The following is a 26,019-nucleotide window of genomic DNA, read 5'->3' on the forward strand; positions in this document are numbered from 1 at the left end:
TGTTCATATTAATATTTCAGCTCTAATCAGGTCGAATGACATTCGGTTTCTTTCTTTAGTATAAAGATTGTTTAAAATAGTAAAACCTCTTTCACAAAAAGCTTTGCTTACTGGTATTTCTGAAATTCTCGAAGTCATTCCTTTCACCTTTGGTAAAAAAAATAGGACCATATCATTTGACAAATCTCTTGGTATTTGTTTATAAACTTCACGAAGGCTGCACTAATCGATATATGTATAGTTTATCGTTATCTATTTCTTCAGATATTTGAAAGTTTTGCGGAAGTTTTTGTAAATCTTCCCAAGAAAATATAGCACACCCAGTTCAAAAGTGACACAACTCAAAATTAATTTCCCGGGTTATATAAACCCGAAAAATTAATTTTACGCTTAAACTATGCACAATACACTTGTTTATCTATACAAAAGATATCAGTGTATTTTGTTGTTGTTAACTGTGGCTAAAAAAAACTCTAATGTCTTTCATTATGTTTCAATTGGTATACAGTAGCCCAATAAATTCTACATACATGAATTCAAATTAAATTTCTTTCGTTGAAAGCTGTATTTGTAAGTTAAAAGTAATGAAATATATTTGTTAAAAAAATAAATTCACACCAAAAAAAATTAAAACAACATCTTTTAAGTCGGGTTTAGCAACATTTCCTATCACGTCCAAAATTTCACCGTTATTAGAATTTTTGATTCTGAGTCAAATAACGACATTTTTTTTTATTTTTTGGGCTTTAATGTTCAAAATGTTATGAAACTCAATAGCCCCGCCCACCCTAAAGTAGGCGTGACCGAGAATATTTTTTTCGTTATTTTACTCAGAATCAATAACTCTAATAACGGTGAAATTTTGGGCGTTATTTGAATTTTTTTGCTATATTCGACATAAGCCATGTATTATTATTAGGGGCCGGATTTATATGCAAATGCATGTTTTTCTCGAACGTTCAAATACAATGTAGTCTAATTATCTATCCGAATCGCACATTTTACTGCAAAATGGCATCGATTTGTTAGTGCTTATTTTTGCATATTTTATTGATAATGCATATTTTGTTATATTTTACTTCAAAATGCATATTTATATGCATATTATCTAAGTTTTTAAATAAAAAAATATTTTTTTTTGTCGTGAATGGGCAACATATTGTCTGGAAAAAAGTTTTTTTGTCGAATTTGTTATTGAAATACCATTAAATATTATCGACTAATTTCTTTCAAAATTGAGAAACTAGCATTAAGTTCTTCATTTCTCTATCAGCAATTGAAAACTATCGTTTCTAAACATTTTGCTTCAAAAAAGTTTCGAGTTGTTTTTAAGTATCAAACAATTCAGTAATATGCTGTTTTTATAATACAAGCGAGTACTTTGAGTGGAAGTTTAACAAAAACAAAATATATGTAAAATTTTCCCTCAAGTACTCGCTTGTATCGAAAACATACAAATTTGTTTTCATTGCTATTTCCATTTATAAGAGATATCGATATCATCAATTGACCCTTTTAAATAACTTAGAGATAAATGCACTAACAATTAAAGTTTAAAGTGACTGACTACACTATATATTACTTAGAGACACTTAAGTGACAATTGTCTTTATGTTAGATTACATGGGATGTATAATGTAACCAATTGACTTATATCTGCGTTACAAATAGCACATACGTGCCAAATGACCCAAAATATATAAATTGGAGTCAGCCTAGTGATCAGACATTAGTTACAATTACTTTCTATAAGGGATACATTGACTACTTGTTTAACTGCTGGGTTATTACGAGATAAAAATTAAGGCTACTTTATTACATCACGATCAACATTTTCATGATTTTAAAAGGCAAGTCGTAAGATAGAACCTCTAAATATTAATATATCCACCGTTTTCTCAGAAGAACAATTATAATTTTAAAACTTTAACTATTTATTTCCGGGTATAATTTAAAGAGTCATAACTGCTGGGAACACTGTTGTGTATTTTTAAACATTGCGCGATCCATAGATTATTATTTTATGTTTCTGCACAAAAATATAAGTGCATATTTTTTACATTTTTAAGTCATATTTTGACTTATTTTGACCGCCCCCTAATTATTATATATCTCACAAAAAAAACTGCTTTAAATTAAAGTAACATAATAATTTTTACTGTATGTAGACTTTCTTGGGCTACTGTATATTTATTTTCGATTTCTGAAAAATGAAAATTTTGAGTTGTGTCACTTTTGGACTGGGTGTGCGATATGTATTTTTTTAAATTTAAAAATGCTATTTTTTTTAAAAACGATTTTTTAAATAGCTAAGACTGAAGTCTTCTATTTCAGTCTTAAAAGTTCATTAGGCGAAATGCTGTTAACTTTGGTGCCAAAAAAATTGTCATTTAATCTACTTTTGAGGTTATTTATAAGTACGGTCATTATATCGAGCAACTCTGAAACTGTACAAGAGTCATTCTCAAGAGCTCAAATAGTTGTATGTACTAATTAGTAGTAAGTAAATTTGAAGTAACAAATAATATAGATATTATTGTCGAAAATTTCAATTTAGCTGGACAAATGATATTTTAGCTTGAAACTGGACAGGCATCAAAAAAGCTGGACAATCCAGCCAAGTCCAGACAGGCTGGCAACCCTAATTGGCATACATGCACAAGAGGAATAGAATACAATTGTAAAAACAAAAATGTTGGAGAATTTTACTAAAACTACAGCTTTTGCTTAAGTGAAATTAAAATAATGGCAATTCATAGAACTATCACAGTATGTTTTGTTAACATATTTATTTCATATTAAATAATTACAGAAATACACTGAAAAGAAAAATTTAAATTTTATTATTTTTCACGAATTCGACAATAGCATGTTCAATATTTTAAATTTTGTTTGCAATGCTTTACAGAACATATTACACAAAAAATACGCAAATTAATTTTTTCAAAAAGTAATGTTTCGATTTTAAAATTCGATACTTTCAGATTCAAAATATAAGGTGACTCCGTGTTTACGCGATTAATAGTTAAGTTCAAAGATCGCGAAAAACATAGTTAGAGAATGTCAAAACTGTTGAAAATTACGATATCATTTAAATGCTGTTATGATATTAAAAAAGAGATCACTTTTAAAAATCGGTAAAGGTTGATTTCACTTTTATGTCACCATATAACACTCCACTATAATTATTTATAGGCTATCAAAACTTCCAAAATCTAGTATTTCTAAATTAATTTAGAAACTAAGTACAGATATAAAACAAGTAAAAAAGTATAGTCGGTCAAGCCCGACCATATGATACCCTACACCAATCTAATTATGGACCAATCGACATAAAAATACGTGGCATGACTTCTGTGTATATGAAACCTATTTGTGTTGAATTTTATTGGAATACGAAGATTTTTAAGAAATCTATAATCATTAAAATGAATTTCGAAAGTGGGCATTATATGGGAGCTATGACTCATTATAGACCGATCGTTGTAAAATTACTGACATTACTTTTGTATATAAATAAATTATTTGTATTGAATTTTATTTGAATTCCAAAATTTTTAAGAGATGTATGCTAGTTAAAGTGATTTTCGGAAGTGGGCCTATATGGGAGCTATGACTAATTATGGACCGATCGTCACAGAATTTGGTGAGGCGAGTTCGGCTTATATAAAACTTATTTTTGCTGAATTTGGTTTGGATATATAGTATATATAGTATATATATATATAGATATTCATGAGAGTTTAACTATTTTCAGATAGGGCAATCGTATGGAGGCTAGGAGAAATAATGGACCGATTCTAACCAAAGTAGGCTTCGTCGTCCTTGGGCCAATAGAAGATCTTTCACCAAATTTTGTCGAATTATCTTTGAAATTGCGACCTGTAGTGATCCTGAGCAGATTGGTATACTTTAAGATGGGCTTTGGGATGGGCTTTTGCACATTACAAACATCAGCACTAATCCAATATACCCTTCCCACCATATGGGTATAATTAATGAACATGTCTTGCAAGTTTCATATCAGCATACATATTATTATTTTCTTATTTTCAAGGAGGGAAAGATTAGTACCCTAAGATTTCGGAATCACATATTATTTTTTATATGTGCTATGTATAAATCATATTGTTGCATTAATGAAATAGCTGTCTTACCTCTGTGTCGATTTGTTTGCTTATCAAACATAAGCATGGCGTCTTCTATCTGTAATTATATAAAATTTGGAAAAAAAACTTAAATTAGTATTTTTATTTCATGATTTTCTTAATTGTGTTCAAGTAGTTTTATTTGCTAGAAACCGTAAAACTTGAGAGATGTATTTGTTATAAGTTCCAATTATAAAACACACGATAGATAACAACTTAAATCACTTAGAAACTATCAAATAATCTAAATATAGATATACTTACACACATAAAACAAAAAAACTTAAAGACAGCAATCAATATTAATACTTGTAATAATGGCATGTAGTGTAAAGTAGTCTAATCTATCATCAACAATAACTAATAGTTAATAATAATAATCAAGTAAAACTAAATTACTTTCGTCTGCTTCGATCCCTGTTTTCTCAATTTCTTGTCAAAATCTTTGTTAGTGCTTAATTCATTTCATTAAGTTTCAAGTCGATAAACGCAGATACTCGTCCACATACATTTACTCATACATCTATCTATAACAACTAGTTGCAAGAAGTTTTTAAGTTTAAGAGTTTTTTTTACACAAAAACAGTTGATAAGTATAAATTATATTGTTCAGGACCAAATAGGAAATTTTGACAAAAGTTAAATATTAATTAAAAAGTTTTTGTTTGCTAATACTATCTGATTATGATTAATGATAAAGTGATAATTACGAACACTATAATTAAGTATTTGTTATGCAAAAGAAATGTTTTAATAAGCACTTTCTACACCTGTCAGGAAGATAGTTTTACCTTTAGTTTAATTCAAAGCCAATATATGACAATTTAAAAAGCAAGGCTTTCATCAACGCAAGGTTTATGAATTGTAAAGCGTTTTAAGAGGAATCCTCATAAAAATTGGCAAAATGTATGGGAACTGAAAATAATAACACCCCCAAAATTTTTGCATAAACCTGCATAGTTACTCTCTAAAGTTTAAGGCCAATTCTTAAGCTGCAGTAACACAACAATAACATTTTCATAGATAGATGCATTTATCGACGAAGTACAAGTGATACATATGGGCAATTCCATATCATCGTACGTGACATTTGTACGTCTATAGAGTGGAATAGCTTTTGCAAAAATAAGAGTATCTGAAAAATAATTTGGTCTTTATTTTCCATTCAGAGGGTACTATATTTAAAAAAATAATAAGTTCGTTCGAAACATTGTTGTCCAAAATATCGAGCGAAATAAGGGTATATCGTACGTGACATAAAACGGAAGTCATTTTGAGGTACATGTAGAAATGTATTTTCTTATAATTTCTTACACTAAACCAAATATTTTTCCTTTACAATACGTCATATTTAAATAAAAACAATCTTTGGATGATTTTATAAAAAATAAAATTTAACATCGTACGTGACATACCGTACGTGACATATTTTTCTCTTATAATAAAACAACATATATTCTCTAAATATATGCATACAAAAACTAAAAAAAAAAATAGAAAATATATATTCGGTTTCAATAAACAATTTGAAAATAGCAAAAAAACAATCAGAGTCAAATTCATTTCATACTACAAGCTAATTGGGAGCCTAGTTTTCGCCGCCATTTTAGCCTAAAACATTAAAATATTAAATATAATCAGTTTAAATTATTATTTTTGTCTTTAAAATGTTATAATATGATCTAAATACTTTCACATAGTAACATTTTATTATTTTATTTAAAGTCCATTTCCTTGAATTTCATTGCCACCTGAGGTAAAATATAACAAAGCTTTCCCGATGCGTAAAATGCGCATGCCTGCTATAATATTTTCAGATGTTTTTGTTGTTTGTAAAAAACCGACTTCTATAAAACCGTTTAATCGATATTGAAAAGAATTTCAAACGCATTTTAAACGATACTATTTTATATCTAAAAAACATAGTAGTCAGGCATAATTAAACTTACATATTTAATAAATAATTAAAACTTAAAGATCAAGATAATGATTTATTCAATTCAATTTAACGTTTGATATAAGGTTGGTAGTAAGTTTTGAATGAATCATAAGTAAGATTTAACCTATATTTCTTGAATTATATGGAATTTCAATATATCAGAGCCTGAATAATTTTGACAGTTTCAATTCCACTACTATTATAATCCCTTACTAATTAGAATTGAAGGGCTTGCTGTAGAGCCTTTTATATCAGAATTTTAGATTTTAAATCAGGCCAAATATTTGATATAATGTGTACAACTTCAATTAAAATATCTAGCAAACATGAATTTTATTAATGTAAGAGAACATTTTCAAAAAAGCGAGAGATAAACATTTTTTAATTGGAACTTGCAGCAATCCAATATAAATATATCAACCCCCATATGCATAAACAGTTTATAAATTTATCAAAGGTTTATAAAACAAAATTTCCATACAAAATCTGTTTCATAAACCTTTGATAAATTTATAAACTGTTTATGCATATGGGGTTAAATATTTAATTCCGTTAATAATTTCCTATAATATAAAGTGCCAAATTATATGCAATTTACTATATTTGTTACGTGTCTCCACTTTCTATCATATATAACTATTTACCAACTAATCAGCGCTTTGTTTGTGGCTCACACTTAAAGATTCAGTAAATAATTCAAAATATTGCATGGAAATCGTATTTGGAGTCACTAGAAATGTTATAATGCTATAAATTTTATGGACTACAATTTCAGTTTGCAAACTTTATTTCGTAAAATATTAAAAATAGTCGAAAATGAAAATTTTGCGATTTTGCTGTCTAGATAGATGTAAAAATAATACGATCGCTCGATGTTTCAGATCGCTTACAACAATATTATGAATGTGCCCCACAAAAAAGTGGTATTTTTAAAACATTCACGTTATCTTTATACATTTTTATACTCACTTACTTCGTTTGCACTTCGGACACATTATCATGACGCAGCTCAAACGTTGCGTATTTACATCATTTATGATTGTGTATATATTAGGGTGGCCCTTAATAAACGAAAGTTGGATTTTGGCCTTTCTCACCCTCCAGTTTGGTGAACATTAGTAAAAAAATCATCCTGAAAAAATTTTAGGTAAATCGGTTGGGGTTAAGACGTGCCGCAAGCCCCCTGCATTTACAAGGGGAAAAAATGCATTTTTTTCAGTTTTTGTAAAAATTTTTCCATTAAAAAATTACTTTTGCAATTTAATTTAAAAGAATCGAAATGTGTACGTAATTTTCGTTCTAATGAGACATAAAAAACAGAAATTGGTCAAAAAATTTTAAAGTTATTAAAAATTCGCCAGGCCATTAACGTGTCTCAGGCAACTAGAACAAGAAAGGTAGGAACAAAATTAACATTTTTGGATAAATATTAAAATAAAAGCTCATTTTTACTTAAAATATGTCCATATTTACTTGTATATGTGTTTTTGTCTCCGTAGGATACCGTTAAGCTATTCTTAGTTATGAACAAAAAAATTAAATTTTTTTAACGGCAGTTTCAAAACTCCAATTTAAAATTTTTAAAAATTTTGTTAAACAAATTTCAGAATTTTTTGATCATCTTATTGGGATTTATTAAGAATATAATAGGGAATAAAAATTATGAAAATATCTCTTATAGTTTTTCCGTACCTGCGATTTAAATTTTGAAATTTTCGAGAAAAACCAATTATTTGGCAATTTTTACTCGAATGAGCACTATTTCCTTACTCTTATGAATTTTAAGCAAAACTTATTCAGAATATTATAGTCCAGATAATTCTAAATATACTCTGAAACTTTTACTAAAATTGGAAAACGTTAATCCTTAAATCGTGAAGGTCAAAGTTCAAATTTTTCAATATTTGCAATATTTCATGGAGAGATAGCGAAATATTATATACTTTTGCGCCGATTTTGATGAAACTTAAGAAAAATATAACATAAACTCTAGGGTTTATAATAACAGCACAAGAATGGAAATTAACGCTTAATGGCACTTGGGGTTAAAATGACCCCAAACTTTTAAAATCATAATTTTGTTTATGGTTTTAAAAGTTTGGGGTCATTTTAACCCCAAGCGCTCTATTGGGTTAATTTTAATTTTTCTGCTGTTTTTGTAAATACTAGGCTTTGTGTTATATTTTTGTTAAATTTCATCATAATCGTCCCAAAAATATACAACATTTCGAACATTTCGAAATCTTTCCAAGAGAAATTCCAAATATTGAAAAATTTGACCTTTGACCTTCACGATTTAAAAATTAACGTTTTCCGATTTTAGTAAAAGTTTCGGAGTATATTTAGAATTATCTGGACTATAATATTCTGAATAAGTTTTGCTTAAAATTCATAAGAGTAAGGAAATAGAGCTCATTCGAGTAAAAATTGCCAAATAATTGGTTTTTCTCGAAAATTTCAAAATTTAAATCGCAGGTACGAAAAAACTATAACAGATATTTTCATAATTTTTTCACATTTTTATTCCTTATTATATTCTTAATAAATCCCAATGAGATGATCAAAAAAATCTGAAATTTGTTTAACAAAATTTTTAAAAATTTGAAAATGGAGTTTTGAAACTGCCGTTAAAAAAATTTTATTTTTTTGTTCTTAACTAAGAATAGGTTAACGGTATCCTACGGAAACAAAAACTCATATACAAGTAAATATGGACATATTTTAAGTAAAAATGAGCTTTTATTTTAATATTTATCCAAAAATGTTAATTTTGTTCCTACCTTTCTTGTTCTAGTTGCCTGAGACACGTTAATGGCCTGGCGAATTTTTAATAACTTTAAAATTTTTTGACCAATTTCTGTTTTTTATGTCTCATTAGAACGAAAATTACGTACACATTTCAATTCTTTTAAATTAAATTGCAAAAGTAATTTTTGAATGGCAAAATTTTTACAAAAACTGAAAAAAATGCATTTTTTCCCTTGTAAATGCATCTCAAAACTTCAGAGGGCTTGCGGCACGTCTTAACCCCAACCGATTTACCTAAAATTTTTTCAGGATGATTTTTTTACTAATGTTCACCAAACTGGGGGGTGAGAATGGCCAAAATCCAACTTTCGTTTATTAAGGGCCACCCTAGTATATATACTTTATAATTAACTCTTTCAGCCACGCTTTTTTGTGTAGAATTTTAAAATCAAAAGAATTGTGTACAAATTTAGGGAATTTGTTTAATAAATATTTATTTATTTAAATAAATATTTTTGCAACTTATAATTTCTCAGCAATGAGAAATTATAAGTTGATGAGGATTTGTTGCTTGAGAAAAAGGGAAAAATGAGAAAATAAAAAACCAAAAGGAATTAGTTTTTAAAATAAAAGAGATTTTATTTATTGTAGCAAGAGATGCTTACCCTTTGGATGATGTGTTGAAACTTAATTTTATTATTTTATGTTTTATGCCTTGAAGGCTTTTTTTCACAACGTTATAACGGTTAATTCTTTTTCGTTAAGTTTAGCATAGATTTTTTATACAATGTTAATTCTGTGTTGACAATTCATTAAATATATTGCGATTTTCATTAAAAGAAAATAAAGAAACAGAATTCAAGCTTATAACTAATTATAATATTTCATACAATTCATTTTATATAATTAAATTCAATACTAAATACAATTCATTATTAAGAAAACAATTCATTATTAAGAAAAACAAAATTCAATATTTAAAAAATACATTTTGCTAATTTATACATGGCGCCCCTCGTTGCACTTGTGCAAATTAGTTTTTGGAGGATGAAGCGCATAGGACCACGGCTAATGAACGGATTGCCTCAGAAAGGATACGTTGATTTGGAGCCTGTGGTTGGGTGTGGATGTGATTGCGGATGTTGTTGTGGTTGATGTTGCGACTGGGGTTGCGGTTGCGATTGTTGTTGCGGTTGATGTTGCTATTGCGGCGGCGGATGGTGTTGTGTCTGATGTTGGTGGTGTTGGTATGGCGGCGTCGGGTGCAGTTGTTGCCGTTTCTTGCGGTGTGGCCCGGAGTGTTGGAGCGTACTCTACGTATGGTGGTGGCACGCACTACGGACATCCTACTTCGGATGGGTGTGTCGTTGTTGCTAGGCCGTTCTCCCAGGCGTTCGTGTACTGTGCGACTGCGTCTATTCGGATGTAGCAGAGTATGGTGCAGTTCTTGGCAGTAAAGACAGGTGTCACTACTGTCACACTCTGCTACGACATGAGTCCGGGCCAAACAGTTGACGCAGTACCTAAGACTGCGTGCCACCTGACTTCTCTGAGTTGGCCCCATCGCTAGGAAGCTCCGACAGAACCGGAGGGAGTGGTAGCGGTAGCACAGTTGGCATTGATGAACTGCTGGGTTGCGTGGACGTTGATTTGGCATGCTGGAAATAAAATAAATATAAGTGAGGTGGACTATGGCAAATTGATAAATGGATATATATCTGAAACATATGAGAGATATTTGGGAAAATTTGTATGTAAGATTAATTTTACATTTTAATTTCTACTTGCCGCCAACCAAATAATTATGAGAAATATTAAGTGGTTTATGAATTATTATAGGGCAAGTAGCATAATTTTGTTATGGCACGAGTTATAGTCCCATTTTGTGTCCGAACGTCTACTACCCGTACGTGATGATCTGACCCACTATGAACTCTTTCAATGCGTCCGAGACGCCACTCGCAAGGGGGCAAAAGATCATCCATTACTACCACAAAGTCGCCTAATTTTAAATTGGGAGTGGAAAACTTCCATTTATAACGTTTATGCATTGATTTCAAATATTCTTCTTTCCATTGTAGGGAAAGTTTGTGATGGATAGCTTTGAGTTTTTCCCATCGGTTAATTAGAGATAAATTATCATTTGTTTGTTCAGGGAAAGACATAATTGGACCACCTCGAAGAAAATGTCCGGGGGTTAAGGCAGTTAGATCGCTAGGGTCCTCAGATAAAGAGGAAATCGGTCTAGAATTTAATACTCCTTCAATTCTTGCTAATAAAGTTGTGAACTCTTCAAAATTGAAGCGATATGCTCCTGCCACTCGTTTTAAGTGGAATTTAAAACTCTTAACTGCCGCTTCCCAGAGGCCTCCCATGTGAGGAGCCTGTGGGGGAATAAACGACCAGTCAAAGCCATGGGAAATGTACTTCTGCGCTATATCTTGGGAAGTGGTGTTGATGAATGTGGTGAATTCTCGACGTAGAGCTCGGTTTGCGCCAACGAAGTTGCGTCCGTTATCGGAAACTACTCTCTGTGGAAGACCTCTTCGTCCTATAAAACGAGAAAATGTTGCTTGGAAAGCTGGAGTCGACAGGCTTGAGCAAGGTTCCAAATGGATTGCTTTTGTGGCAAAGCATACAAAAACGCAGACATAGCCTTTTACAGTAGCTGCTCTTCTGAGAGTGGAACTTTTTAGTTCGAAGGGACCTGCGAAGTCAATGCCTGTAATATTAAAAGGGAACGAATATGTACAGCGATCAGTAGGAAGAGCTGCCATGATTTGTGAGCAAGCTTGTTTTTTATATATGATGCATGTCTTACAGTATCTGATTACCTTTTTTACCCGAAGTTTTAGACGAGAGATATAGAATTCCGTTTGTATCATGCGACACATTAGACTGCATTCACCATGAGCTAGAAATTCGTGTAAATGTAATAGATATAATTCGCAAAGTCGGGAATCTCGTGGTATATTATTGGGAATCGTTCCTTAAAGGGTAGTGAGGAGTTGGCTAATCGACCATTAACTCTTAAAATACCTTCTTGGTCTAGTAATGGATTGAGTGTGAATAAGGAAGAATTTTTTGGAATTGGCTCGGATTTTAAAAGAGCATCATATTCTATCTGATAGCACTTTTTCTGAGCAAGCATTATTAGTCTGGATTTGACTGATTTAATTTCTTCTTGACCAAGTTCAGTATTATGATATTGTAAAGGAAAATTTGGATTTGCGAACGAACTTTTAAATCGTCTTATATATCGAAAGACGTAGGCTAAAACTCTTAAAGCTCTAGTATAAGATGAGAATCTTTTAAGTATATCTTCAGGGAGAAGAGAAATATGAAAACTACTGGTGGGAACCTGTAAGTTTCCTTTTTCTATAACATTATTGGAACTTTTTTCATAAGATTTAAACGAATTTAATGGGTTATTCCGTGGCCATTCAGTTTTTGGATTTATTAGCCAAGCAGGCCCATGCCACCAAAGAGTGTTACCGATGAGATCCTGAGGTCTGCAACCTCTTGAGCCTAGGTCAGCAGGATTACAGTGTGTTGGTACATGACGCCATTTTGCATTTGGAAGTAGCGTATGAATTTGTCCAATACGATTAGCCACATAAATTTCTTTCCAAGTAGCTGGTGGTTTTGCGAGCCATCCTAAGACAATTGATGAATCACACCATAGAATTATTTCGGCATTAGACAGGTTAAGTGACGTGATGGTATGATGTACTAGTTTTGCGAGCATAACGCTGCCAGAAAGTTCCAGTCTAGGTAGAGTGATTGAGGCTAATGGCGCTACTTTAGTTTTAGCTACTAACAAATTGGAGAACACGACTGAGGAAGACGTTTCTATTCGGATGTATATGGCAGCACAATAGGCTAATTTAGAGGCATCACAGAACCCATGTATTTGAATGTTGTCCACGGGAGTGAACTGAATCCAACGAGGAATTTGGATTTCTTGAATTTTTTGTAAATCATTTATAATTTCATTACAGGTTCGGAGAGACTCTGGACTTACCAAATCGTCCCAATCAATCTTTTCTAGCCAAAGCTGTTGAATTAGAATTTTCCCTTTGACAACTACTGGAGAGATCCAGCCAGCGGGGTCAAACAACTTGGCAACGGATGATACGATTTTTCTTTTTGTTATTTGTGATGCCTGAGGGATAGGCTCAAAATAATAACTGAAGGAATCAGTTAATGCGTTCCAACGAATGCCGAGAGCTTTCATTGTACTAGCGTCGTGGAATTTAAGAAAGTCTGAATCATATAAATCTTCTTTGGGAAAGAAGTTAACAACTGGGAGTTGTTTGCAGTGATCTTTTTGAGTAAAAGACCAGCGGATTCTAGCGTTTTTATAAGTTGAGCTTGTGATTCTAATGCGCTTTCTATCGAATGACCTCCAGTAAGAATGTCATCGACATAAGTTTCTTTTTGCAGTATTACTGCTGCTTTTGGGAACTGATCTTGAGAATCTGAGGCCAATTGAAGTAAAGTTCTAATGGCAAGGAACGGTGCACAATTGACTCCAAATGTAACAGTTTTCATTTGGTAATCTTTGACAGCCTCCCGGGGGGACTTTTGGAAAAGTATTCGCTGGAATGGTCTGTCTATTGGATCTATTAATATTTGACGATACATTTTTTGTATGTCACCATTAAATACAAATTTATAAAACCGCCAATTTATTATTACTGTCATTAGATCTGCTTGCAGTGTGGGACCTGTGTATAAAACATCGTTTAGTGAAAACCCAGATTTTGTTCTACGGGACGCATTGAACACTACTCTAACTTTGGTCGTTTTGCTTTCGGGACGAACTACTGCATGATGTGGGAGGTAAAAAGAGTCGCATTTCTCATTTGAAAAGAATTCCTTTGACGTTGTTTCTTCCATGTGATCTAAGGTAATATATTCTTTGAGTACTTCATTATATTGATTCTGTAGTAGAGGGTCTTTTGTTAAAGTTTGCTCCAGCCGAACGTATTGACTTAGAGCGACAAATCTTGATGGGCCAAGGAATCTAGTCTCTGGAAAATCTTGTCGGAATGGCAATCTGACCATATAACGACCATTAGGTAACCGTTTCGTCGTTTGGCTGTAGAGTTGTTCGCAATATTCATCTTCAGAGGAGATTGGACGGGCTGACGGTATCTCTTCCTGCTCCCAGAATTTCCGGATCAATTTATCTAAATTATTATCTTCTGCTGATTTGACACTTGTTGAAAACGAAAATATAGGTTTTGTTTGAACCGAACCACTGAGAACCCATCCAAATACTGTTTTGTATGCTGTGGCCGAACCACACACATCTCTTCTAATTCCATCCAGATTTATAAAGCGTTCGCTGTCATTTCCCAGAACTAAGTCGATAGGTGACGATATGTTAAAGTGAGGATCGGCTAGATCAAGATCAGGAAGATTAGCTGTACTTGTAACATCAAATAAGGTGGAGGAAATTTGGTTCGTTACTTTTGGTAGCACAATGGCTGTTACCGAAAATCTGAAATTTTTTATTTTTGATACCAGGACTATGTCACATTCTTTTTCTGCTGTTTGACATTGGCCTCCAATTCCGACAATTTCAGAATAAGATTTTCTTGATGGTAAGTTGAGTCGTTTTTGAATTTTTTCCGAGAGAAAAGTTCTTTCTGAACCGGGATCTATCAGCGCACGGATTGTGAACAGTTCCCCTCTGGATTCAATCTGAACTAATGCAGTTCGTAATAAAATATTTGTGCTGTCTGTAGCATAATTTGCGTTAATTTTATGTTTAATTGCCTGCGAAGTGGACGGTCTTTGATCCGCCTCATTTAAATCATAAGAGCGACTATTTGAGTTTTTGGGATCAGACTTATTATCCGGATTCGTTTGACCATTTTTAAACTGATCGTTATTATTTTTCCGAAAAGGATTAAATGCACGCATGTGAAGCAATGTATGATGTTGTTTGTTACAATTTAGACAAGTATTTTTGCTTGTGCAATGTTTTTTAGTGTGGGATGGTGAAAGGCAATTGTTGCAAAATTGATTTTTGAATATGAAATCTACTCTTTCTTGAATAGAAAGTTTCCTAAATTGCACTTTAAATTGATTTTTTCCTGAGATGCGTACATCTGAATCGGTGATTGAGAATCACTATTGTTGAGAGAAGGAGATTTCGTAATCTTTATAGTAGAAATTCTTTCTACCACTTCACATCTTTTTAAGAGAAAATCACTTAAATCTGACCAAGGTGGTAATTTCCTACTGGCATTTAAAGATTGCTCCCAATGCGCTAAAGTTTCGTGGGGTAATTTCGAGTAAACTAAGTTAACTAACATTGGATCCCAACCATCTGTTGAAACGCCTAAACCTTTGAGCATTGCTAAGCTATCAGTTACGGAGCTGTGGATCCTTTGTAAAGACTCGCTGTCCTCTTTTACGGCTGCGGGAATGTTGAAAAGATTCCTAATTTGGTTATCCACCAGTACACGAACGTTTTCGTATCGCAACTTCAGAGCGTTCCAGGCTAGTTCGAAATTGTCGTCGGTAAGTGTGAACCTTTTTACAATTGCCCCAGCAGTATCAGTTGTTTTGTTTCTAAGATGATAGAGTTTTTCAGCGTTTGTGAGCCTTGGGTGATTGATGTAAACTGCCGTGAACATATCACGAAATGCAGGCCAGTCCTCATAACCTCCAGAGAAAATTTGAGTGTCACATGGTGGAAGCTTCAGTCCAGAATTGAAGTTACTATTAGGGGGATTAGGAAATGTTGGGCCTATACTTTCACGCGCTTCGATACTAATTTTCGTTGGTTTTACCAGATTTAGGATTTTCGATATTGTTAAATAATATATATCAACACACGAGTCGTATTGCTCTTGGGCAGTAGCTTTAATCTCTTCACTTAGCTTAGCAGTTCTTCGTAAGATTTTTCTACTTTTTCCCAGCGCGAATCAATATCTTTCATTCTGATGTCTAAAAGAGCATCTGCTTGATTCGAGAGATCTTGATCGGCATTTTTCTTACAAAGTGAGATGAGGGTTTTTGCATCAAATGCAAATCGATTTTGAAGGTTTTCCATTTTTACGATTAAGTTTTAAAGTTTTACTTAATCAAAATGGATTTGTAATTAAATTATTAGCTTCGTAAAAGCACCTTTTATTTATGTGAATCGGAAATTCACTGGGTAAGGTTGAATTCTTTGTAATTCAAATTTCAAATATATTTAATTGGGATGTAGACCAATTGAGATTTATAACCAAATGATTTGCTTCGTCAAAGCACTTTGTATTTATGTGAATCGGAAATTCACTGAGTACTATTGAATTCTTTGTAATTCGAATTTCAAAATAGATTTAATTGGGATGTCGACCAATTGAGACTGATAATCAAATTATTTGCTTCGTGAAAGCACTTTGTATTTATGTGAATCGGAAATTCACTGATTAATATTGAATTCTTTGTAATTCGAATTTCAATAATTTTTAAAAGTAAATCCTTTGTAATTCGGACACTTTGTAGAGAATAGAAATCCTTTGTTACGGATTTTCCCTTTTTTTAGTAATTGTAATAATTTTGAGTATAAAAAGTGGACTGTATAATTGTAATACGTGATAGTAAATGGATGTCTAAACTTTACTTACGCAATTAAGTAGACGTTTAATAAAGGACGCAAGTAAATAGCTGTTTTGTAAAATGTGAGTTAAAAGTAAGAAAGTGTAAAAAAAAAAAATATTTTTTGCTTAGTTGTAAAGCAAAAAATGACTTTAAAGAAAAGATTTTCTTTAAAGATGACCGCAAAATTAATTTCGAAGAAAAAATGTTTATATAAACGGAACAAGAAGTTACTTCCGAATATGTTTTTCAATATAGATTATGTGGAATATAAGTAATAAATTTGCAGCAATAAACTGTCTTAGTAATAGACAAACAATTTTTTATGAAAATTACAAGATTTCGGATTTTGTTTTGTCAAAAAACAGTATTTTTCAAAATTTTTGTTTTATGTGTGATTTAATTGACTTATTGTAAAGTCGTAAATTTCTTTATTTTAAAAATTTTGAATTATTAAATATTATGAAAGCAAGAAATTGCTTGACCTTCAAAACTTTGTATAGGCTTTTTGTAAATTTTCATAAAAAATGTTTTGTTGTATTAAAAACAAGAGATTGCTTAGTATTTTCTTTATTATGTATTAATTGCCAAAAAAAATTTTTTCACTGTATTAAAAAAAAAATTTTTTTTTTCTTAATTGCCAAAAATTTTCGAAAATTTTTTTTTTGTTCAGTGTATTAAGAAGCAAGCAATTGCTTTATTATACCCTTCACCTTCGTGAGAAGGGTATATATAAGTTTGTCATTCCGTTTGTAATTTCTACATTTTTCATTTCCGACCCTATAAAGTATATATATTCTGGATCCTTATAGATAGCGGAGTCGATTAAGCCATGTCCGTCTGTCTGTCTGTCTGTCCGTCTGTCTGTCTGTCTGTCTGTCTGTCTGTTGAAATCAGTTTTCTGAAGACCCCAGATATCTTCGGGATCCAAATCTTCAATAATTCTGTCAGACATGCTTTCGAGAATTTTGCTATTTAAAATCAGCAAAATCGGTCCACAAATGGCTGAGATATGAGGAAAAAACCAAGACAACCTCTATTTTTGACCTATTTTTTACCTATATCTGGATTACTAAGACATTAATAGACAATATGGATATCTAATGATAGATATTTCAAAAACATTTGCAACGACGTATATAAGACCATAGTAAGTTGGACCTACAATGGGTCAAAATCGGGAAAAAAATTTTGAACCCGAATTTTTTTAAAAAAAAAAAAAATTTTAAAAACAAAAAAAAAATTTAAAAAATTTAAAAAAAAAAAATTTTAAAATTTTAAAAAAAAAATTTTTTAAAATTTAAAAAAAAATTTTTTTAAAATTTAAAAAAAAAAATTTTTTTTAAAATTTAAAAAAAAAAATTTTTTTAAATTTAAAAAAAAAAATTTAAAATAACAATCGAAAAAATTTTTTTTCCAAAAAATTCAAAAAACAACTGGAAAAAAAATTTAATTTTGTTTACCTAAAAATATTTAAAATTTTCAAGTATAATTTGGTGAAGGGTATATAAGATTCGGCACAGCCGAATATAGCACTCTTACTTGTTTTTTTTAAATTTGTTAATTGCCAAAAAATTTTTTTTTTTTTTTTAAATTTTGATAAATTTTCTTGCTCACTGTTTTTTTAAAAAGCAAGCAATTGCTTTAATTTAAAATTTTGTAAATTGCCAAAAATTTTTCGTAACTTTTTCTAGTCACTGTATTTGAATTTTGTAAATTGCCAAACTTTTCTTAAATTTTGTAAAAAATTTTCGCTCACTGTATTTAAAAGCAAGTAATTGCTTTATTTTTAAAATTTATTAATTTCCAAAAATTTTCGTAAATTTGATAAATTTTTCCGCACTGTATTTAGAAGCAAGCAATTGCTTTAATTTTAAAATTTGTAAATTGCAAAAAAAAATATTTTTTTTTTTTGATAAATTTTCTTGCTCACTGTATTTTTAAAAGCAAGCAATTGCTTTAATTTTATATTTTGTAAATTGCCAAAAATTTTTCGTAACTTTTTCTAGTCACTGTATTTGAATTTTGTAAATTACCAAAAATTTTCATAAATTTTTTCACTCACTGTACTGAGAAGCAAGCAATTGCTTTATTTTCAAAATTTATTAATTTGCCAAAAATATTATAAAGTTATTTGCAAGGAATTGCTTAAATGTGCACAAATTTTAATTTGTTAATTTCTTTTTTTTTTCACTGTGCTTTTAAATTGCCACTCTGAAAGAGATTCACTTTTATTTAATTTTAAAAATTTTTCCAAAGAGATTTGGCTGTTGAATTTTTATTGATCAAATTAATTCTAAATAATTGCAAATAATTTCTTTTATTTTTCGTTTAGCTGACATAAAAATGTAAAACACACCACCGAAGAGCTTAAACCAACCGCTTAGCTTTAACTAATTTATTAGTTTCTCTTAATTCTGACTCCCTTTCACTGCTCATATATTTTTCGCTGCTATGTAATTTTTTTTATATTTTTATTTATTGAGTTTAAATTACTTGCTGTATTTATTGAGAACAATTAATTCGTTTAATATTCTTTAATACCAGTAATTATTATTCATTTATCAGTAATTTATTGATAATTGTGTATTTTTAAATTTTCACCAAATTTTTTATTGATATAACCCACTGTGCATGTTTTCGTTGTTTTCTTTTTCTTCTTTCACAGTTATATTAGGAGCAGATTGAAGAGAGTATGAGTATTGTTATTCACAGGGTTTACAATTGCTACTATATTAGCCCTCAATTGCAGTAAATATACATTTTTATCATCTGCATACTAAAAATATAGTTACTATTATAATTTTGTATAACTCTGCTAATATAAATTGCTGTTACTATTCATATATTACTGTACAAATTGCAATGTTAGTTTGCAATTTCTAGTAGCAGATACAACCAGTTGTCAACTCGTTATTGTAGCACAACAACCAAAATATATATTCGTGCTATAGTAGCATACACACTTTTTTGCCGAACTAATATTGCGCGTCAGCATTCGTTTTTGTTTTGTTGTGCTAGCAATTTTCTCTGGCAGCAATTTACATTTCTTTGGTTGCTCTGCTATAGTTGCATTGATATTTATTGTTTTTTGGCTATTAGGATGCTGCTAGTTATTTTATTGTCAAGTATGTAATACGAAATAACGATTATTCATTAGTGTAAATATTTTTGAATATAATTGAGATATTGACTTGAATTTTTTTGTAAGACTAAAAATTAACATATCTAAACTAAAAAAATGTTCGGAATAAATGTGGATCAAATTGTTAATAATATGTATTTGCAATCCTATTAAAATGTTGATACAAATTTTAGTTTTAGAAACTCAATAAATATGTAGAGTAACTTCGGGTAATGTGGACTACCGTTTTGTTTTTTCTTAATTTTGGCCACAGTATATATGGATATTAAAAAAGTTGTGAAGCAATAAATTAGATAATGTATTCTCTAATTGTTTTTGCAGTTGAAAATTTTTTCCGTCAAAGGATAAAAAATTTATGTGAAAATATTGTAAGGAACCCAAAAACCAGCATTATAAAAATTGGAGGGTAATATGGACCACTATATGAGGGTAATGTGGACTAGCATTTAATACATAAAATTCATGAACCAGCTAATAATGAATGATTAAAAAATTTAATTTCAATATATTTTTATTAATACAAACAAAAAAGTCGCGTTCTTGGCTTAGATAGATTACTTACAAAGTACATAGTTATTGTCGGGTAATATGGACCAGTAGTACATAATCAAGTAATTTAAGTGGTCCACATTACACGAATTTTTACATAATAATCTAAATGTGCTTAAATTCTTACCAAATATATGCAAAACTACGTATCCACTTTAACTATATAAAACAACCAAACATTAAGTTCTACCAAGTAACTGTACCAAATTTTGTTTCTTACTTGAGCCGAAAAAAATGTTGAGCACGCGCATTAATTTCAATACAAGAATAAAAAGCCAATATATCAATTACTCATGAAAGCAAATATGCAATTGTCGTTTCAAACAAATTGTAAAATGTACGACAAATCAGTTTTATCATACCTTCAATAGTTTCTGAAAATAGACACTGGTCCACATTAGACACATAGTCCACAATACCCGAAGTTACTCTAATCTATATATGTATATAAAAGAGTAACGTTACTGACTCACTGACTGACTGATTCATCATCGCACAGCCCAAACGGCTGAAGCTAGAATCATGAAATTTTAATTGTGGGTTCCTCCCTCCCCAAAACGACACGATAAGAAGGGACTTTTGGAAATTCGAACGTTTAGGGGGTAAAAAAGGGTAAAAACGGGTAAATTCGGTAACCTTATATCTTAAAAACTAATAAAGGTACAAAAAAACTTAAAATTGCATGTTACTCTATTCAAAAAATAAGCTGACGGGTGTTTCGTACTTTTTCGAAATTCGAAACTTTTAGGGGAGAAAACGGGTAAAAACTGTATTTTAGTACTTTTTTGGCACCCTATGTATCTTTTAAACCAATAAACATAGAATCAAATTTTAAATCGTATTCTTTACTTATCAAAAAATAAAAAATATATGTTTGGTACTTTTTGGAAATTCGAAACCTTAAGGGATAAAAATTGTGTTTATTTTTAGTACTTTTTCATAAAATATATTTTTCTATTATTTGACATAGACATACGAATATTTTATTATGAGCTCCCACCACGTTACAGAAATTTATTTGAATAAAATTGTACCACCTCAATGGGGATAAAAAATGTACCAAAAAGGGGATAATCGGGAAAATACATTATATTTGAAATTATTAAGCCAATTTTGATAATTTTTTTAACGTTGGTTCCTGGATTCATACAAAAATTAACTAACAGGGTGTTATTTGGAACTCGAGTACCAAGGTGTATATTGGGCCAAATTCGGGTAAACAGTTTGGTACTTTTTTTAAAACTTATTTATTCTTGGGCACATTAACACAGATTTTAATATTTTCAGACATGCATAAACAATTTTGCATAAACTGTAGCATAAACAATTTTGGCAAAATGGAATATTTTTAAATTTCAAACTTGAGGGGTGTTCAAGGAAGAAAAGGGTAATTGGTACTTTTAGGGGGAGACTTTTTGTTTATTCTAATGGTACTTTTTTGAATTTTCTATAACAATGAACTTAGAAACATGAAATTAAGCATATATGGTCCTAAGTAAGTGGGAATTCTAGGGGGAGACTTTGTGGTACTTTTTCTTTATTCGATTGGTACTTTTTGTAATTCCTTCTCAAATGAACCTAGAAACATGAAATAAAGGTTATATGGACCAGAGTGAGTGGGAATCCACAAGTGGCTACTTTTTGGTACTTTTTGTTTATTCTAATGGTAAATGGAATTTCAAAACCGCGGTTTCGGTTTTAAAAAATTAAAAAGCGATCGGTTCGGTTTTGTGATAATTTATTAAATATTAAGTATTATAGAAACAAAATTAGTTGATAATATAGGAAATGATATACAAATCTAAAATTCAAACTTGACGGGTTATGGTTTAGTAAATGCGAATTTAAAAGTGATAATCAATGGTACTATTTCCTTATTGCAATGGTACTTTTTGAGTATTTTATAATAATAAACCTAAAAATTTTAAATTAGGAACACATTTTGCATTTTCTATAATAATGGACCCAGAAATATGAAATTAGACATTTACAATTAGATTCACAAAGTGAGACTTGCTAGTACTATTTCTTTCTTCTAATTGGGGTGGCGAAGCGCACCGGGTCAGCTAGTATGTAATAAAATATTTATTTATTAACAAAACTCAATGAAAATTTCAACGTTTTTTAAATTTGTCATTCCAAATTACAAAGTGTAAAAAAACTTATCAAAAGGACAAAAGGAATCCCACAATTCTTAAAAAACAATTCTTTAAGCGAAAATAGCAAAAATGGTATTTTTACAATTTTAACCATAGGGTCTACATTTCCCTCGGGCTGGAAAACTACTTTGGGGATAAATAGGGAACACATCAGGGTTTCTAAAGCTGCTTTCCGTTTTTTGATCCCAGCTTTGGGATTTTAGAACATGTGACATGTTGAAATTTTGATAAAAAAATAGGTCAAAATCCTAAGGACGTAGGGGACATGTTCGAAAAATAGGACATGTTTTTTATACCAAAATGTTCTCTGTAAAGCTACCTTACAGAAAAACATAAAATTGGTATATGTTCTTAAAGAAAGTTTTTTTTTAATAAAAAATCAGTTAATTCACCTTTTCGTCCAAAAAACAGCAAAAATCTACTATTTTTTGAATTCTTAAATTGAAAATCGTTTATTTTTGGATCTATAATCGATATTACTCTGAAATCTTTTGTATATTACTGATAATTTAGTTGTCTAACTAACAAAAAAAATTCGAGCCCGTTCGGTACAAAACTACGACCTATATTTTTAAAAAAGCGGACCAAGGTATGGCAAAATTTTAAAATTTCAATTTTGAAATGCTTATAACTCGGTAATTATAAGAGATAAATAGCACACGCAAGCATGTTTTTTCAAGACCTAGGCGAGCGCTTTCCAAACGTATAAAACCCATTGAAATCGAATGGGAAACAAAAAAATGGCACGTGTTTAAATATATTACATGCCAAAGGTACCCTACTTTGAGCCCCCATAGCGCCTCACTTGGGGAATTTGTAGGTCCCATTTTAATAATTTAACCTGGAGTACTCCTTGGCTACGGCCGCGTCAAATTTTATCCTGATCGGATCAGCCGTTTAGAAATGACAGATTTATTTCCAAAAAATTTTGATTCTGCCCAACTGTGCATTGGGTGTGTTTACTGATATGTTGTTATACACTTAGCAATAACAGCAACTAATAGCATCAATTGAAGAAATGTCAATTGTGCTATAGCACAACCAAAGAAATGTGTACTGTTGCTAGAAAAGTTTGCCAGCACAACAAAATAAAACGAATGGCGTGCAATATTAGCACGACAAAAAAATGTGTGTGCTACTAAAGCACGAACATATATTTTTGTGGATATGCAATGGAATGTGTTTGCTACTAAAAATTGCAGACTAGCATTGCAATTTTAATAGTAATACGAACGAACAGTATGAATATTTATATTAGTTGATTGTGATGAAATGAGATAATTGCATATTTATTGCATAGTCAAAAGTAAGAAATATGTTGCTAGAGCTGAATATCGAAACTTATTCAGCCGTTGTATTTAAGAGTAAACAATTGTGTGTGCGTGTATATGTATATACTATACGTTGGTTATTCTCTTTTGTTAATCTTAGCTTTGATCATATATATTTATATTGAAAAAAGGTGGTGGTTTTTTGTACTTATTATGCACTCTTATAACAAACAAAATTTGTATGCAATTTTAAATAAAAGAAATTATTCACTTTTTGGAACTATTATTGGATTTTTTTTTGGTAATATTTTTAGGAAAATAAATTATATTTTTAATATTTTCCAAGTCGAGTTATTCTTTGGCACTTTGAATTTTTTTTTTGCAAAATTTCCGACATCTTTATTATTTTAATGGAAATTTGTGGCACTTATTTGGAAAATTAAAATTTTTCGGCCATCTTTCATAATTTTTTTTTTGAATTTTTCGGCACTTTTCCAGATTTTTTATAAAAATTTTTGGCTTTTCACTTGGCAATTTTGATTATATTAAATTCTTTATTTTATTTGGCAATTTCACTTGGCAATTTTATTAAATAACACTTATAAATTTCATGAATACTCACTTTGGCTCAGCTTTTTGTTTTACTTGCGTGTTGTGGTTTTTCCGTCGGCAAAACGTTGTTGGGAACAACTTCAATATCTTCCAAGGCAAAACTGGTTCAAAACCCCTTTAAGGTGAGAAGGATCATGTACAAATTTAGGGAATTTGTTTAATAAATATTTATTTATTTAAATAAATATTTTTGCAACTTATAATTTCTCAGCAATGAGAAATTATAAGTTGATGAGGATTTGTTGCTTGAGAAAAAGGGAAAAATGAGAAAATAAAAAACCAAAAGGAATTAGTTTTTAAAATAAAAGAGATTTTATTTATTGTAGCAAGAGATGCTTACCCTTTGGATGATGTGTTGAAACTTAATTTTATTATTTTATGTTTTATGCCTTGAAGGCTTTTTTTCACAACGTTATAACGGTTAATTCTTTTTCGTTAAGTTTAGCATAGATTTTTTATACAATGTTAATTCTGTGTTGACAATTCATTAAATATATTGCGATTTTCATTAAAAGAAAATAAAGAAACAGAATTCAAGCTTATAACTAATTATAATATTTCATACAATTCATTTTATATAATTAAATTCAATACTAAATACAATTCATTATTAAGAAAACAATTCATTATTAAGAAAAACAAAATTCAATATTTAAAAAATACATTTTGCTAATTTATACAAATTGCTTTAATCAATGTTAGTTTATTACAAAAAGTAAAAAAAAAAAAAATCAAAACATAAAACAACTACCCCCATTCAAAGTTTTTTTGTGGAGTGAAGTGGTTAGTTTACTAACCACCGTGGCGGTTGGCGGACATAAAGAGAGGAAAACAATCAACTGCACTAGCACAAAACTGCATTGAAAACGGACACAAACCAAACTTTGAAAGAGTGAAGATTTTAGATAAGGAAAAAAGGGAAAATAAGAGATATACGTTGGAGAGCTTGAGAATACAGCAAAAATCAGAAAGTGCAATAAATACAAAAGAGGATAAAGATAATACAAATGCAATCTACACCATTGCAATATTTTAGTAATAACAACAACTGTGATCGAATAAGACAAATTTACTGTGATATTTTATTTATTTTTGCATACATTTATTTTAATATTTTTAAGTTTTGTGTTGTGTTGTCCACTTATACAAAAAACTGTGATATATTTTATAAATGATGTAAACTTGACAAAAAAGATTATATGTAAGTAAATTTGTTGAATATGTAGATTATAATTATTGTTGTTATTGACCAGAATTTTTCCTTTTGTATATTTATAATGTTACCAGATTAAAATAAAATTCAATCCCTGAAGAAGTTGGAAATAATACCAACGAAACGTCGGATTATATTGAAAATGATATAAATAATCTTTTATTTACATCAAATCACTGACCTTGAAAGCCTGTATATAGGAAACTATATAACTATATATGAAAAATAATTATGATCGAATATTTGTGACTAAATTGTCTGACCAAACAACCGAAATAGCAAAGTAACATTGAATTCTATGAATAATAAACAATCTGTGCTTTTTTTTATTGAATGCCTAAAAGTTTCTTAAAAAACAGATTTTCACAATATTTTCAAATTTGCAAAAAATCATAAACAAAGACTTCAAAAATGTGTAAAAATTTTAATTTGTTAAAAAATTAGGTAAACTAAACAAACTTCAAAATATTGAAGTACGCGGTCATAGTTCTGTAAATAATGTCAAGTTCACTTCAACCAATTTTTTGGAGAAATTCGCAAATTTAATAATTTTTTTTGCATAAGTCAATATTTTGGGATTTAAGGATGTATATCAGAATTAAAAGGTTTATTTTTAATAACTTGTAAAGA

General features: G+C 30.2%; 1 protein-coding gene across 1 annotated transcript; it reads right to left on the reverse strand.

Annotated features, from left to right (window-relative positions):
- Nucleotides 1-13,068: 13,068 nt before the first annotated feature.
- On the reverse strand, nucleotides 13,069-15,206 carry LOC135963139 (uncharacterized). The gene is made up of 2 exons (XM_065514909.1): nucleotides 14,956-15,206; nucleotides 13,069-14,344 (listed from the first exon to the last, which is right to left on the reverse strand). Exons 1-2 carry the CDS (start codon nucleotides 15,204-15,206, stop codon nucleotides 13,069-13,071), a joined length of 1,527 nt encoding a protein of 508 aa, XP_065370981.1.
- Nucleotides 15,207-26,019: the final 10,813 nt, after the last annotated feature.

This window comes from Calliphora vicina, unplaced genomic scaffold, assembly GCF_958450345.1.
Source record: "Calliphora vicina unplaced genomic scaffold, idCalVici1.1 scaffold_69, whole genome shotgun sequence".
Taxonomy (NCBI): Eukaryota; Metazoa; Arthropoda; class Insecta; order Diptera; family Calliphoridae; genus Calliphora; species Calliphora vicina.